Consider the following 14,239-nt stretch of genomic DNA (forward strand, 5'->3'; position numbering starts at 1 on the left):
TTTTATTCTTTTCCATTAGAGTTCATTACATGATATTGAATATTGTTCCCTGTGCTATAAAATAGGACCTTGTTTACTGTCATATTATTTTATATTTTACATTTGCTTCATGTTTTATTTATTTTATGCTATTGTTGTTGTTCTTCCATATAGTTCATTGGCTATATTGAGTTGTCTTCTGCTGATTTAAAAGTTATATATTTATATTTTGTTTGAATTGTGGTTGCCCTTAATTTATTACCTATATTCATGTTTGTTTGTTTGTTTTACCCTTTTGGATAATTAAATGTATAAATATATATTTCTTCCCTTTAACAAGCAAATACTAAAGCACACCCTCATGTCTCTTTTTCTCCACCTTCCTCCAATATTGATATTTTGGATTTTTTTTGATATAATGGATTTTTTTTCTCTTTTTATCTTATTTGACATAAACCTTTTTTCTTTAAAGACAAAGATAAACTTTACCAAAGTATTTGAACACTCTTATTTCTTCCATCTCTTGGAGCATCCCCCAGATTTGTTTCTCATCCTACTTTCTTCAAGATCCTTTTTTAAAAATATATTTATTTACTTATTTATTTATTTGGCTGCACAGGATCTTTATTGTGGCATGTGGGATGTAGTTCCCTGACCAGGGATTGAACACAGGGCCCCTGCATTGGGAGCACAGAGTCTTAGCCACTGGACCACCAGGAAAGTCCCAAGATTGTTTTTAGATGTTTGTCTTTGTGCAGCAAAGCATCTAAAGCTTCGTGTGATGGAGAATATGTTTATTATGCTCTAAAATTTGAATGACAATTTGACTGGATATAAAATTCTAGAATCAGAGTTCTCTTCCTTTGATACTTTAAAGCATACTGCTCTATTCTTATCTTGCATCCAGTGTTGCTGCTGAGTAGTATGATATCAATTTGCTCTTTCTATGGGGACCTTTACAATTTTCTCTTTGTCTTTGATATTCTTACATTTTACATTTGATATTCTTAGATTTTGTTATAATGTGTCTAGATTTTCCCTTAATGCTCCTGTTTGGCACTCCATGGGCTCTGTTAGTCTAACACCTTTGATCCTTCTTTAATTCTGTGAAGTTTACCTTCATTATTTAAAATTTTATTTACTCCTCTCCATTTTCCCCCTTCCTGCTGGGACCCCTAATTTTCTAGATGTTGACATTTCTACTCCTATCCTCCATGTCTCTTGACTTTTCTTTTTATATTCTCTTTGTCCTTTCTTGCTATTTTATGGGAAATTTCTTCAATATGGTCTTGAAATTTACTATTTTTTCTTTACCCATATCTATTCTTCCATTTATTCTATCTCTTGTGTTCTTTCTTTCAAGTATTACTTTTTTTTTTTTTTTGTGGTATGCGGGCCTCTCACTGTTGTGGCCTCTCCCATTGCGGAGCACAGACTCCGGACGCGCAGGCTCAGCGGCCATGGCTCACGGGCCCAACCGCTCCGCGGCATGTGGGATCTTCCCAGACCGGGGCACGAACCCGTGTCCCCTGCATCGGCAGGTGGACTCTCAACCACTGCACCACCAGGGAAGCCCTCAAGTATTACATTTAAATGCTAATATTTCTTCATGGCTCTTTTTTATGATTTCTCATTATTGCCTCATATTGTTAATGTAATCTGTTATCTAAGTATATTTATCATTCCTATCTTAAAACTTTGATCCTTTTATTCCAATATTTCTTAGATTATATGTGTGTAATTGTGTGTGTGTGTGTGTGTGTGTGTGATTTACTTTGTTGTTTTTTTATGATGGTTGTATTTTGGCCTGTGAACTCATGTTACCCTGGGAGTATTAGCTAGTCTGTCTGCTAATGCTTCTCACACTGTGCTTCTCAAACTGTGGTGAAGAACCAGATTGCTTTTTTCCCAATCTGTTGCAGGCCTATTTATTATATAAAACTTTTTACACGCCTACTTTCATTTTCTGTACTTATTATAAGCCAGGGACATCAGTCCTTGAACTATACTTTGACTAGTATTGTTGTAATGCATATTGGGAAATGGTATTGGTTCAGGGTAGTATATTGTATTAAACTTTCCAACTATTCCCTTCTTTTACTCTGAGAGGATTATATATCATCACCCATTGCTATGTGACTTTCAATGCCTCTCTGGAGACCGAGTGTTCTTCCCTGCTTCATCATCTGGTTTGGTTTTGTGACTGGCTTGGACCAGTGGAATATGAGCAGTGACAGCATGCCTGGTCTAAGCAGGAGCTTTAAGAGGCATCCTGTGTTTCCACCAGCTTTCTTGTTCTTCCATTCTGCTGCAAGAATAGTGTGACCCAAATAGGGGCTGCTCTTACAGCCCAGCCTATGCCCGCCCTAGAGTGAAGCACATGGAGCCACAGAAGCTGACCTGCAGTCGCCAACATGTAATAAGCAATAAATATTTGTTGGTTGTTGTAAACCAAGCGTTGGCAAACTACAGTCCATGGGCCAAATCCAATCTATTATCTTTGTAAGGCTAAGATTTTTTTTTCATTTTTGAAAGGTTGAAAAGTAATCAAAACATGCATATATGTAAATTAATTTATGACAAAGGAGCCAAGAATATGTACTGGGGAAAGGACTGTCTCTTTAGTAAATGGTGTTGGGAAATTGGACAGCCACATGCAAAAGAATGAAACTGGACCACTATCTTATACCATACACAAAAATCAACTCAAAATGGATTAAAGCCTTGAATGTAAGGCCCAAAACCTTAAAATTCCTAGAAGAAAACTCACAGGCAGTAAGCTCCTTGACATAGATCTTGGTGATGACTTTTTGAATTTGACATCAAAAGCAAAGCGAACAAAAGCAAAAATAAACAAGTGGGACGGGCTTCCCTGGTGGCGCAGTGGTTAAGACTCCGCCTGCCAATGCAGGGGACACGAGTTTGAGCCCTGGTCCAGGAAGATCCCACATGCCATGGAGCAACTAAGCCCGTGCGCCACAACTACTGAGCCTGCGCTCTAGAACCCGTGAGGCTCAACTACTGAAGCCCACACACCTAGAGCCCATGCTCTGCAACAAGAGAAGCCACCACAATGAGAAGCCCATGCACCACAACAAAGAGTAGCCCCCGCTCACCACAACTAGAGAAAGCCCACGCACAGCAACAAAGACCCAACTCAGCCAAAAATAAATAAATAAATATAACAAAAAAGAAGTGGGACCACATCAAACTAAAAAGTTTTTGCATAGCAAAGGAAACAATCAACAAAATAAAAAGGCAACATATTGAATGGGAGAAAATATTTGTGTATTATTTATCTGCTAAGAGGTTAATATCCAAAATACATAAAGAACTCAAACAACTCAACAGCAAAAAAACAAACAGTCTGATTTTAAAATGAGCAGAGGATCTGAATATACATTTTTAAAAAGAAGACATACAAATGGCCAACAGGTACCTGAAAAGGGGCTCAGCATCACTATCATCAGGGAAATGCAAATCAGAACTCACACCTGGGGACTCCCCTGGTGGAACAGTGGTTAAGAATCCACCTGCCAATGCAGGGGACACAGGTTCAAGCCCTGGTCCGGGAAGATCCCACATGCCACGGAGCAGCTAAGCCCATGCGCCACAACTACTGAGCCTGCGTTCTAGAGCCTGCGAGCCACAACTACTGAGCCCACACACTGCAACTACTGAAGCCTGCGTGCCTAGAGCCATGCTCTGTAGCAAGAGAAGCCACCACGATGAGAAGCCCGCACACCACAACAAAGAGTAGCCCCTGCTCACCACTAGAGAAAGCCCATGCACAGCAAAGAAGACCCAATGCAGCCAAAAATAACTAAATACATTTATTAAAAAAAAAAAAAGCCTCACACCTGTTAGAATAGCCGTTATCAAAAAGGCAAGCTGTAAGTATTGGTGAGGATGTAGAGAAAAGGGAGCCATAGTGCACTGTTAGTGGGAATGTAAATTGGTCCAGCCACTATGGAAAACAGTATGGCAGTTCCTCAAAAAATTAAAAATAGAACTACCATATGATCCAGTGATTCCACCTCTGGGTATTTACCTGAAGGAAACAAAAACACTAACTCAAAAAGACACATGCACCCCCCATGTTCATTTGCTGCATTATTTACAATAGTCAAGACATGGAAGCAGCCTAAATGTCCATCAATGGATGAATGTATAAAGAAAATGTAATGTATATATACAATGGAATATTATTTGGCCCCAAAAAAGAATGAAATCTTGCCATTTGTGACAATATGGGTGACCCTGAGGGCATCATGCTAAGTGAAATAAGTCAGAAAAAGATAAATACCATATGATCTCACTTATATGTGAAATCTAAACAAAACAAAACAAATGAGCTCATAGATACAGAGAAGAGATGGGTGGTTGCCAGAGGCAGGGAGGTGGGGGATGGGCAAAATAGGTGACCCCCAAAGGTACAAACTTCCAGTTGTAAAATAAATAAGTCATGAGGACGTAATGTACAGCACGGTGACTATAGTTAACAATATTGTACATTTGAAAGTTGCTAAGAGAGTAGATCTCAAACATTCTCATCAGCAGGAAAAAAATTTGTAACTATGTGTGGTGCCGGATATTAACTAGACTTTTTGTGGTGATCATTTCACAATATATACAAATACTGAATCATTATGATGTACACCTGCAACTAATATAATGTTATACGTCAATTATATCTCAAAAAAAGGTAATCAAAAGAAGAAGAATATTTTGTGACACGTGAAAGCTACATGAAGTTCAAACTTTAGTGTTCATAAAATTTTGTCAGAACACAGTCATACTCATTCCTTTATGTATGTCTCTGGCTGCTTTCATGCCACAAGGGCAGAGCTGAAGGGCAGCAGCAGGGACCCTATACCCCACAAAGCCCAAAATATTTACTATCCAGCCCTTCACAGAAGTTTGCCAGCCTCTGTTGTAAGCTACAGAGATTATGAGGTTGGTTGGTACCTCAGCAAAAATGACTAATATAGTCAAGATGAGTTTAAGGAGAGATAGGGGAGTAGCCCCAGAGAAGGGAGTGCCAGGCACCACAGAACTATTCTGGATCATTCCCATTTGCTCTCACTGTGGACACGCAGCCCTTCTGAACTCTTACCTTGAAGCTCTTCCAGAGAAGTAGCATTGGGATGAGGTGGTCTCTTAGCATATAATTCCTTAGCTTTGTGTATTTGGAAGAGAGGCTGGCAGAGAGAATGCCCACGTGCTGTAGTCAGCCCACTCCCATCTCTAATCCCCCAGCAGGACTTGGCACTGAGTTGATATTAGTCCGTACTGGTAGCCTGGGGTTTTGCTCTTTGCACTGCAACCTGAACCTGTTGAAAATATCTTTATTTCTCTGGGCCCCACTCAAAATTGGTAGTCCTTTGGGTTACTTGGCAAATGGATCAGAGCAACACCCAGATGTGCTATATGTGGCCTCCAAAATTCATATTCATACAAGTGCGCCGCTTCTCCTTCTCCTTCACCTTCTTCTTCTTTTACTTCTTCTCTTTCTTCTTCATTGAAGTAGACATGACATACAATATGACAAGTGTGCTTCATAATGGTAGGTATTGGAAAGCGCGGCAACTTGCTTTTTACTTAAAGGAACTATCCTTACATGCCTTAGGCCACTGGAACCTAGAAAGTTCACCGAGGTGGGAGCCCCTTGAATTATCATGGAGCTTCCCTTGCATCCTCTGGCCTGTATGTGTCCGACCAATGCATCTAGATACTTGTTCTCTTCACCAGGTCCTATTGCTACAATATCATCACTGACATGGCAGGCATCTTATATGACCACGTTACCCAGTATAACAAGTTGTATGGAAATCTCAGTGGAGGGCTAGCCAGACCACCAGCCGGGAATGGTGATGCCTGTGGTTGGGCTCCAGGACCCAGAGCTGTGATAGCTCATTCCAGCCAAGGGAGCTGCAGAGAGTCAAAGATAACTTCCGAACCAAATCCTTGGAGGAAACCCAAGGTTAAGCCAGGGAAACCAAGTTCAAATTGTGGAAATAGGATATATACGGCTGTCGGAACAGAGTAGGAGCAAGGTAAGGCATGAGCCCTCACATATGAATAGTATCTTCGTTGACTGTAGGATTCTCGGATCAGTCCTCTTTTCTCCAAGGCCTGGAATGTTCCATTGTCTTCTAGATTCCACTTTTGCTAATGAGTTGTCTGATGCCAGTTCAATTCCCTTTCCTTGATAAGAAAACTATTTTCTCTATCTGGAAACTTGTAAAAATTTTCTTTGGCCCTTGGACTTCTGAAATTTCACCAGGACTAGTCTAGGTGTGTGTCCTTTTTCATTTGCCTCTTTCTACCCTCTCCCTCATTCATTTGACTACAACCACCTCAGTCTGACAAGCCAGTTCCTGCCGCAGGGCCTTTTACTGTCTCTTTTTAAAATTGTGGTGAAATATACATAACATAAAATTTACGATTTTAACCATTTTTTTAGTGTACAATTCAGTGGCGCTAAGAACATCCACAGTGTTGTACAACCATCACCGGTATTCATTTCCAGAACTTTTTCATCATCCCAAACAGACACTCTGTAGCAATTAAACAGTAACTCCCGGGCTTCCCTGGTGGCGCAGTGGTTGAGAGTTCGCCTGACGATACAGGGGACACGGGTTCGTGCCCCGGTCGGGGAAGATCCCACATGCCGCGGAGCGGCTGGGCCCGTGAGCCATGGCCGCTGAGCCTGCGCGTCTGGAGCCTGTGCTCCGCAACGGGAGAGGCCACGCAGTGAGAGGCCCGCATACTGCAAAAACAAAACAAAACAAACAGTAACTCCCCATTTCCCCTGCCCCCAGCCCCTAGTTCTCTCTAATCTATGAATTTGCCTATTCTAGGTACCTCATCAGGACCTTTTATTCCTATTCCCTCTGACTGGTTTCTTCATTTTCAGATCTCAGTTCCATTGTCACCACCTCAGGAGAAGCCTTCCTTGATCACCTCACCAAAGCAGCACTCCCCAATCCAGTAAGTCTCTATTCCAATACTCTATAACCTTATCACCATCTGAAAATTATGTTGCGTATGTTTTGTTATTGTCTATCCTCCCCAACTAAAATATATGATTCATGCCTTGTCTATCTTGATTACTGCTGTGTCCTTAGCATTCAGGACAAGTCTTAGGAAGTGTTTGTTGAATGAATGAGTGACAGTGGAATATAAGAAGTGTTTTTTTCTCCCGTGGGCTTAGAGCAAACAGTTCGCAAGCTGGGATCTTTGTGTTGAGGTACGTGGAAGTGTCCTTTCTGTTTGCTGGAGGCCAGCAGGAAGCATTGAGTTCAGCCCAGCATGGCAGCTTCCTCCATGCCACCTGCATCTGAGAAATACAAGCTTCTCCCAGTGCTGCATGCAGAAAGCAAGCATCAGTATCTTTGCCCTGGCTACCTCCTGGGAGGAAACACTGTCTTCCAACATTGCATCCTTTGACCTCTCCCCAAGCTGTGCTCCATTTTGCAAATGCTAATGGTCTATGCCTTCTTCGCAAGAACTCAGGGTCTTGGATGTACCTGAGATCTCCCCCAGACTCCAACAGGGTCAGTTATCGAGTGGTTCAGCTGTCCCAGCAGAGAGTTGGAGAAGGTGGAGGAGAATGTACGCATTCTGATTTGTTTTCTTAAATGGAAGAGAAGGAGATAGAGTTAGAGGCAGCAATTTTGTGTAGCACACAGCCTATCTTATCTATGCTACAGATGGTAATGAGCAACCATTACTGATGCTCCACTGATAGTTGAAGCAACTTTGAATTATAGACGTTGTGTTACTCTGTCAAATTAATGGAGGGTTGTTTCAGCAAAAACCTGGCACAGGTATGGAACTGTTATGAATATGAACGTTAGCTGTCCTGTCCTAGAGCCCCAAATCCAAACTACTTACAGTGGTTCACAGGATCTTTCACAGTCCTTACCATCCCCTCCAGCCTCCTCTCCCCCAGCCTGTGGAGCAACCTCACTTACAATCCCCAAAATGTAATGTGCTTCCTCTTGCCTCTGCATATACTTTCTTCCCTCCATCTGGATTTTATTACACTCCACCCCCACTTGCCTTGAAAACTCTTAATTTCCTTCAAGATTGAGTTCAGACATCACCCTGTGAAATCCCTAGAGGTAAGTGCTCCCTCTTCTCTGCTTCCCTGTGGCCCTAAACAAACATCTCCATTACTGTCCTTATGAAAAGTTTTCATAACTTTTCCTTGGTCCATTTCTTTCAACTACTGAGGGCAGGCATTTTATCTTATTTCACTGTGTAATCTCCATGTATGTGCCCTGTATCAGATATACTGCTGATATCAATCAGTGCCTGGTCAGGAGACAGAAACCACACCACGAATTTAGTATAAAAAATTATTAACTAGTAAACGAGATAGACAGATAGATAGATTATAAAGATTATACAATTATGGAGCCAGGCAAGTCCAAAGCTGCAGTGTGGGCCAGAGGGCTCAAGACCTGAAAGAGCCAATGTTCCAGTTCAGTCCAAAGGCAGTCTGCTGGTGAGTTCCCTGTTTCTCACGGAGGCCAGTCTTTTTGTTCTATTCAGTCCTTCAACTGATTGGACAAAGCCCACCCACATTATGGAGGGCAATCTGCTTTACCCAAAGTTCATCAATTTAAATGTTAATCTCATCCAAAAACACCCTCTAAGTTGACACATAAAATTGATCATCACAGGTGGTTATCTACTAAAAGGGTAAAAGAAAACAGGAATAGCAAATGTAGCAAATGGCAAAGAAAACAGGAGAAGCTAACACCTCTAGGGTTGAAGGAAAGTACTGAAGGAGGGAACAGGTTTGCAAGACTCCCCAACCTTCTTCAGCTCTTGACAAGACTGAGATTCAGACAACTGTGGAGAATGTATTTGCAGCCCACTGGATGGGGAAGTTCACTGAAGTGCCGCAGGCCTGGACTGGAGGATCAGAGGACAGCCACAAGGATGCCAGTATATCTTGCTAAGTGAACACTACTACATTGGCAGCTGCCATGAAGGATCAAGAAGACAGGCCCACTAGGTCCAGGACAAGAAACCCCTGTCTCTGCTTTTGTAATATCCCTCCAGTGTCCTCTGTTAACTAGGCTTAGGATTGCCCCAGCTGACGAAGAAGACTTGTCTATAGGGTCCAGCTCATTTCATGAAGCCGGGCAAAGAAGGGTAGATTGGGCTTCCCTGGTGGTGCAGTGGTTAAGAATCCGCCTGCCAATGCAGGGGACACGGGTTCGAGCCCTGCTCCGGGAATATTCCTCATGCCGCAGAGAAACTAAGCCCGTGTGCCACAACTACTGAGCCTGCGCTCTAGAGTCTGTGAGCCACAACTACTGAGCCTGAGTGCCACAACTACTGAAGCCCATGTGCCTAGAGCCCATGCTCTGCAACAAGAGAAGCCACCCAATGAGAAGCCTGCACACTGCAATGAAGAGTAACCCCTGCTTGCCGCAACTGCAGAAAAGCCTGCGTGCAGCAACAAAGAACAAATGCAGCCAAAAATAAAAATAAATTAATTAATTAAAAAAAAAGAAGGGTAGATTTAGAGCTAAGTGACAATAAATTGATAACTTGCTACAGTTGAGGAATAAATAAATAATAAACAATAAATAAATAAATAAATAAATGTCTTTATCACCAAAAACTGTAACTAATTAGAAAGGTCATGTGTTGTCTGAGATATTCAAATGAGAAAAATTTTAACTTTAATGAAGGGAGTGGGGCTCTTCATAGGAAGGAAAGGGGGAAATAGGCTATAAGACAGGATCATGGTGACCAGGGAGATAGAGAATAATAAAGCACTATGAGGACAACAAGATGGGCCAGATACCTGGGAAGCTGTACCAGCTCTTTAACAAATGTAATTATCTTACCCTTATCCCAGAATTAGAAACCTTTGTACTTTGTATGCTTGTTATTCCAGTGACCATAAATTCATTCCCATGCCACAGCTCAAAACACATTATCAGAATAAACTATTTTCCAATTTTTGAATTTATTTTCATGAAAACATTTACAAAGGGAATAAAAATTAAATCTCACTTCATTTCATTTAATGTTTTCCTTTAAGTCCAGTGGTTAGGACTCTGTGCTCTCAATGCCTAGGGCCTGGGTTCAATCCTTGGTCAGGGAACTAAGATCCCACAAGCTGCGCAGTGTGGCCAAAAACAAACAAAAAAATGTATTGCTTTATCCAAAATAATATCTTTTTTTAAAATATATATATTTCAAATCATTATAATTTCAGTTTTTCTTTTTTTTAATTCTTTTTTTTAAAAAAAACCCACATTTGCTTATTTATTTATTTTTTGGCTGTGTTGGGTCTTCGTTTCTGTGCGAGGGCTTTCTCTAGTTGTGGCAAGCGGGGGCCACTCTTCATCGTGGTGCGCAGGCCTCTCACTATTGCGGCCTCTCTTGTTGCGGAGCACAGGCTCCAGACGCGCAGGCTCAGTAGTTGTGGCTCACGGGCCTACTTGCTCCGCGGCATGTGGGATCTTCCCAGACCAGGGCTTGAACCCGTGTCTCCTGCATTAGCAAGCAGATTCTCAACCACTGCGCCACCAGGGAAGCCCCAAAATAATATCTTATTTAAAGTTATTCGTTAATGTAATATTAGGCTAGCATTTCCATAATTCATTCTGTTTGTCTCCCTACTCTATTGGCTACAAAATGTTACCCCAAAAAGGGAAAGTCCTCGTTTATCAAGATAAATTGTGCTAGACCCAGATTTGCTCAGTCCCCTTTTCTCTCACTGCTGTTGAAGACTCCCCCAGAAGGACTGCCTGGTAGTAAGCACATTCCTCTAGGCGGCAGGAGGGAGGCTTGCCAAGTTCCTAAGGCAGAAGTGATACTGTCTTGGTGCTCCCCAACCTTGTCCAGGAGGACCTATTGCGGGGACTACTCTTGGCCCCCCAAGTTGCTCACAGGCACAACCCACTCTTAAGCCTCAGAACTACCTCTGGGGCTTATCTGTTGCTGCTGAGACAAAATGTTCTGCAAGACCCACTCAGCACACATGCTTCCAGACGGGCTGGCTAGGCTGGTTCCAGAAATGTGAGGGAGTTGATGCCTTTTGGCGTACACTTTGGTGAGATACAGGAAGCAGCAGATACCTTCTCCCTTCGTCCCCACCATGGACAGTTAGGGGATGCAGTAATTTCATACAGCCTTGCTGATGACATCCCCGGAGACCAATCACCTGTACTTGTTATGAAGCTGTGGCCAGCTCAGTAAGGCATGTATATCTTTATTGAATTCCTTCCCTGCTTTACTCCCCTTTCTCCCTCACTCCTGCTTCCCTGGGACTGCACTGTTCCCCAGAGTGTTAGCACATAAGCTTTTGCCTCAGGCTTTGCTTTCTAGGGAACTAGGCTAAGACACCAGTGTTCTCATTCTACTTTCTTCCCCCAAAGGTTACCATTATTAACAGTTTAATATGGATCCTCTATTAATTGACTCACATAAATGAGGTTTACTTGTATTAAGTATTGTGTAGTTGTTTTATGTCCATGATATCAAACTACACTTTTCCCCTGAGGTTCGTTTTTAACAATATGTTTTGGATATCTTCCCATGTCAGTACACACAAAATTGATCTCATTCTTTTTTCCCAATATTTTGTTTTGAAAAATTTCAATCATACAGCAAAGTTGAAAGAATTTTACAATGAATACCCATATACTCACCACCTAGACCCTTCCATTAACATTTTACTAGACTTGTATCTATCCATCCCTCCATTCATCCATTCATTTTCCCTTTTGATGCATTCCTAAGTAAATTGCAGGCATCAGTACACCTCCCCCTTAAAAAATCAGTATGAATATCATTAATCACCCCAGTAAATTCCCTTAGGTCAATTTCTGCCCTTAATCCCCCATTGTCAACAATTGTTCCAATTTTATTTCATCAAAGTTTAGTTTTACCTGTTCTAGAACTTCATATAAATGGAATTACAAAATACGTGCTTTTTGTGTAAGAGTTATGTCACTCAGCATAATGTTTTTGAGATTCACTGTTGTTCCTTACATAATTGAGTAGTACTCCACTGTATGAACTTATAAGTGTTTATGTATCTATTCCCCTACTTATGGATCCCGGTCTGTTTCCAGGTTTTGGGCCATTATGAATAGAGCTGCTCTGCACATTCTTGTACAAGTCTTTCTATGCACAAAAGTTTTCATTTCTCTTGAGAAAACACCGAGGAGTGGAATTGCTGCTTTATAGGGTAGGTATTTGTTTCGTTTTATAAAAAACTGCCTTCTTTTTTCCAAAGTGGCTATACCATTTTACACCTCCAAAAACAAAGTATGTGAGAACCAGTTACTGCACACCCATGCCAACATTTGGTGGTGTCAGTTTTATTCATGTTAGACATTCTGGTGGGTGTGTAGTGAAATAGCATTGTGATGGTATTATCTTTAAGGGCTGCATAGTATTGCATGGTATATATATATATCATAACTTTCTTGACTATTCCCTATCAATGGGCATTAGAGTTATTTTCAACTTTTCCTATTACAGGCATACCTTGGAGATATTTTGGGTTCAGTTTTAGACCACCACAATAAAGCAAATATTGCAATAAAGTGAGTCACATGCATTTTTGAAGTTTCCCAGTGCATATAAAAGTTATATTTACACTATACTATAGTTTACTAAGTGTGTGATAGCATTATGTCTAAAAAATGTACATACCTTAATTGAAATACTTTAATTTAAAAATACTTTATTGCTAAAAATTGCTAACCATCATCTGAGCCTTCAACAAGTCATAGTAGTAACATCGAAGATCACTGATCAAAGATCCCCCTAACAAATATAGTAATAATGAAAAGTTTGAAATATTGGGAGAATCGCCAAAATGTGACACAGAGACATGAAGTGAGCAAATGCTGTTGGAAAAATGGTACCAATAGACTTGTTCGACACAGGGTTGCCACGGACCTTCAATTTGTTAAAAACTCAGTATCTGTGAAGCACAATAAAGCCAAGTGCAATAAAATGAGATATGCCTTACAAACAATGATGCACAGACATGTATCCACTCATGTGTCTGATTTGTAATGTGTCAACTTGGTTGGGCTAAACTACATTTCCCAGAATTTCCTCTCTTGTATATTTCATTTAGTGTGGGCCACAAGGGAGATTTGGAGGACAGAAGGAAAGCAGCAGGCATTGTATAGTTCATACATCTTGTTGGTGATCTGCTGACTAACCTCCTTAGAGGTAAAGCAACAGATGGACCTGCAACTTCTCTACCTTCCCCTGGATCCTCCTTCAGCTTCTCCAACTCCTGGGCCAGTTACACATATTTTGCTCTGTGACAAAGGGTTCTGGCTTCTGCAGGATGCCCATATCAGCAAGAATGGAAGCAGTGAAAACTAACATGGGTTCCATTCCATCCCTGTGGTGTGCTAGCTCTTGCTTGTGGGTCCAGTCTGCTTCTGATCTCCCCATTTACCTCCATCTTCCCTTACACATTGCCTGCCTGAGTTTCTGCAAAAGAGTTTCCCTAGAATTAGAATCGCTAGGTCAAAGGGTATGCCTATTTAAAATTTTGACATACTGACAAATTGCCCTTCAAAAGATGCTACCAATTTGCCCTCTCACAAATGGTGTATCAGGGTGCTCATTCTCTTGCAACTTCATCAAACTGGATTATTATGAATCACTTTAATTGCTGACAATTTGATTGGTCAAAAATAATAACTATGGAAAATTCCCTAGTGGTCCAGTGGTTAGGACTACAGGTTTCACTGCCGAGGGCCCGGGTTCAATCCCTGATTGGGGAACTAAGATCCCACAAGCCACGCAAGTGCAGCCAATAAATAAATAAATTTAAGAATAACTACTGTTTTAATTTTCATCCCTGCTGATCAGTGAGGCTGAACATCTTTTCATATGATATTGGGTATTATCTTTCTTCTTCTGTAAATTCTTGTCTTTTTTCCTATTGAGATATTTGGGCTTTTTCTTAAGGAGTTCTTTATGTATTATTGTTATTAATCCTTTTTCTGTTACATGTTTGGCAAATATATGACTCCAATCTTTCTTATCTTTTAATCTTGCTTGTAATGTCTTTCACTCTACAAAATATTTTGATGTAGTAAAACCTGTTCATCCTTTTCTTTTATTGTCTTTGGGTTTTCTAGTCTTCCTTAGGAATGATTTTCTCACATAAAGATTATAAAATATTATCCTTTACTTTCCTTTAATACTTTTATAACTTTGTCTTTTTATGTTTAGAACTCTGATC

At 40.9% G+C, this 14,239-nt stretch overlaps 1 protein-coding gene across 3 annotated transcripts in view; it reads left to right on the forward strand.

Annotated features, from left to right (window-relative positions):
• ZBTB8OS (zinc finger and BTB domain containing 8 opposite strand) overlaps positions 1-12,520 on the forward strand; it is a 97,611-nt gene extending 85,091 nt beyond the window's left edge. For 2 of the 3 annotated variants that reach the window (XM_073792659.1, XM_073792653.1), the window contains 2 exons: positions 6,899-6,972; positions 7,196-7,340. In XM_073792659.1, coding sequence (XP_073648760.1) covers positions 6,899-6,972; positions 7,196-7,325 — 204 coding nt within the window. In that variant the 3' untranslated portion in view covers positions 7,326-7,340. Of the gene's footprint in view, positions 1-6,898; positions 6,973-7,195; positions 7,341-12,092; positions 12,209-12,504 lie in introns of those variants that run through there. The other variant, XM_073792656.1, reaches the window with a different exon arrangement.
• Positions 12,521-14,239: the final 1,719 nt, after the last annotated feature.

The sequence above is a fragment of the Tursiops truncatus genome, chromosome 1 (assembly GCF_011762595.2).
Source record: "Tursiops truncatus isolate mTurTru1 chromosome 1, mTurTru1.mat.Y, whole genome shotgun sequence".
Lineage (NCBI taxonomy): Eukaryota > Metazoa > Chordata > Mammalia > Artiodactyla > Delphinidae > Tursiops > Tursiops truncatus.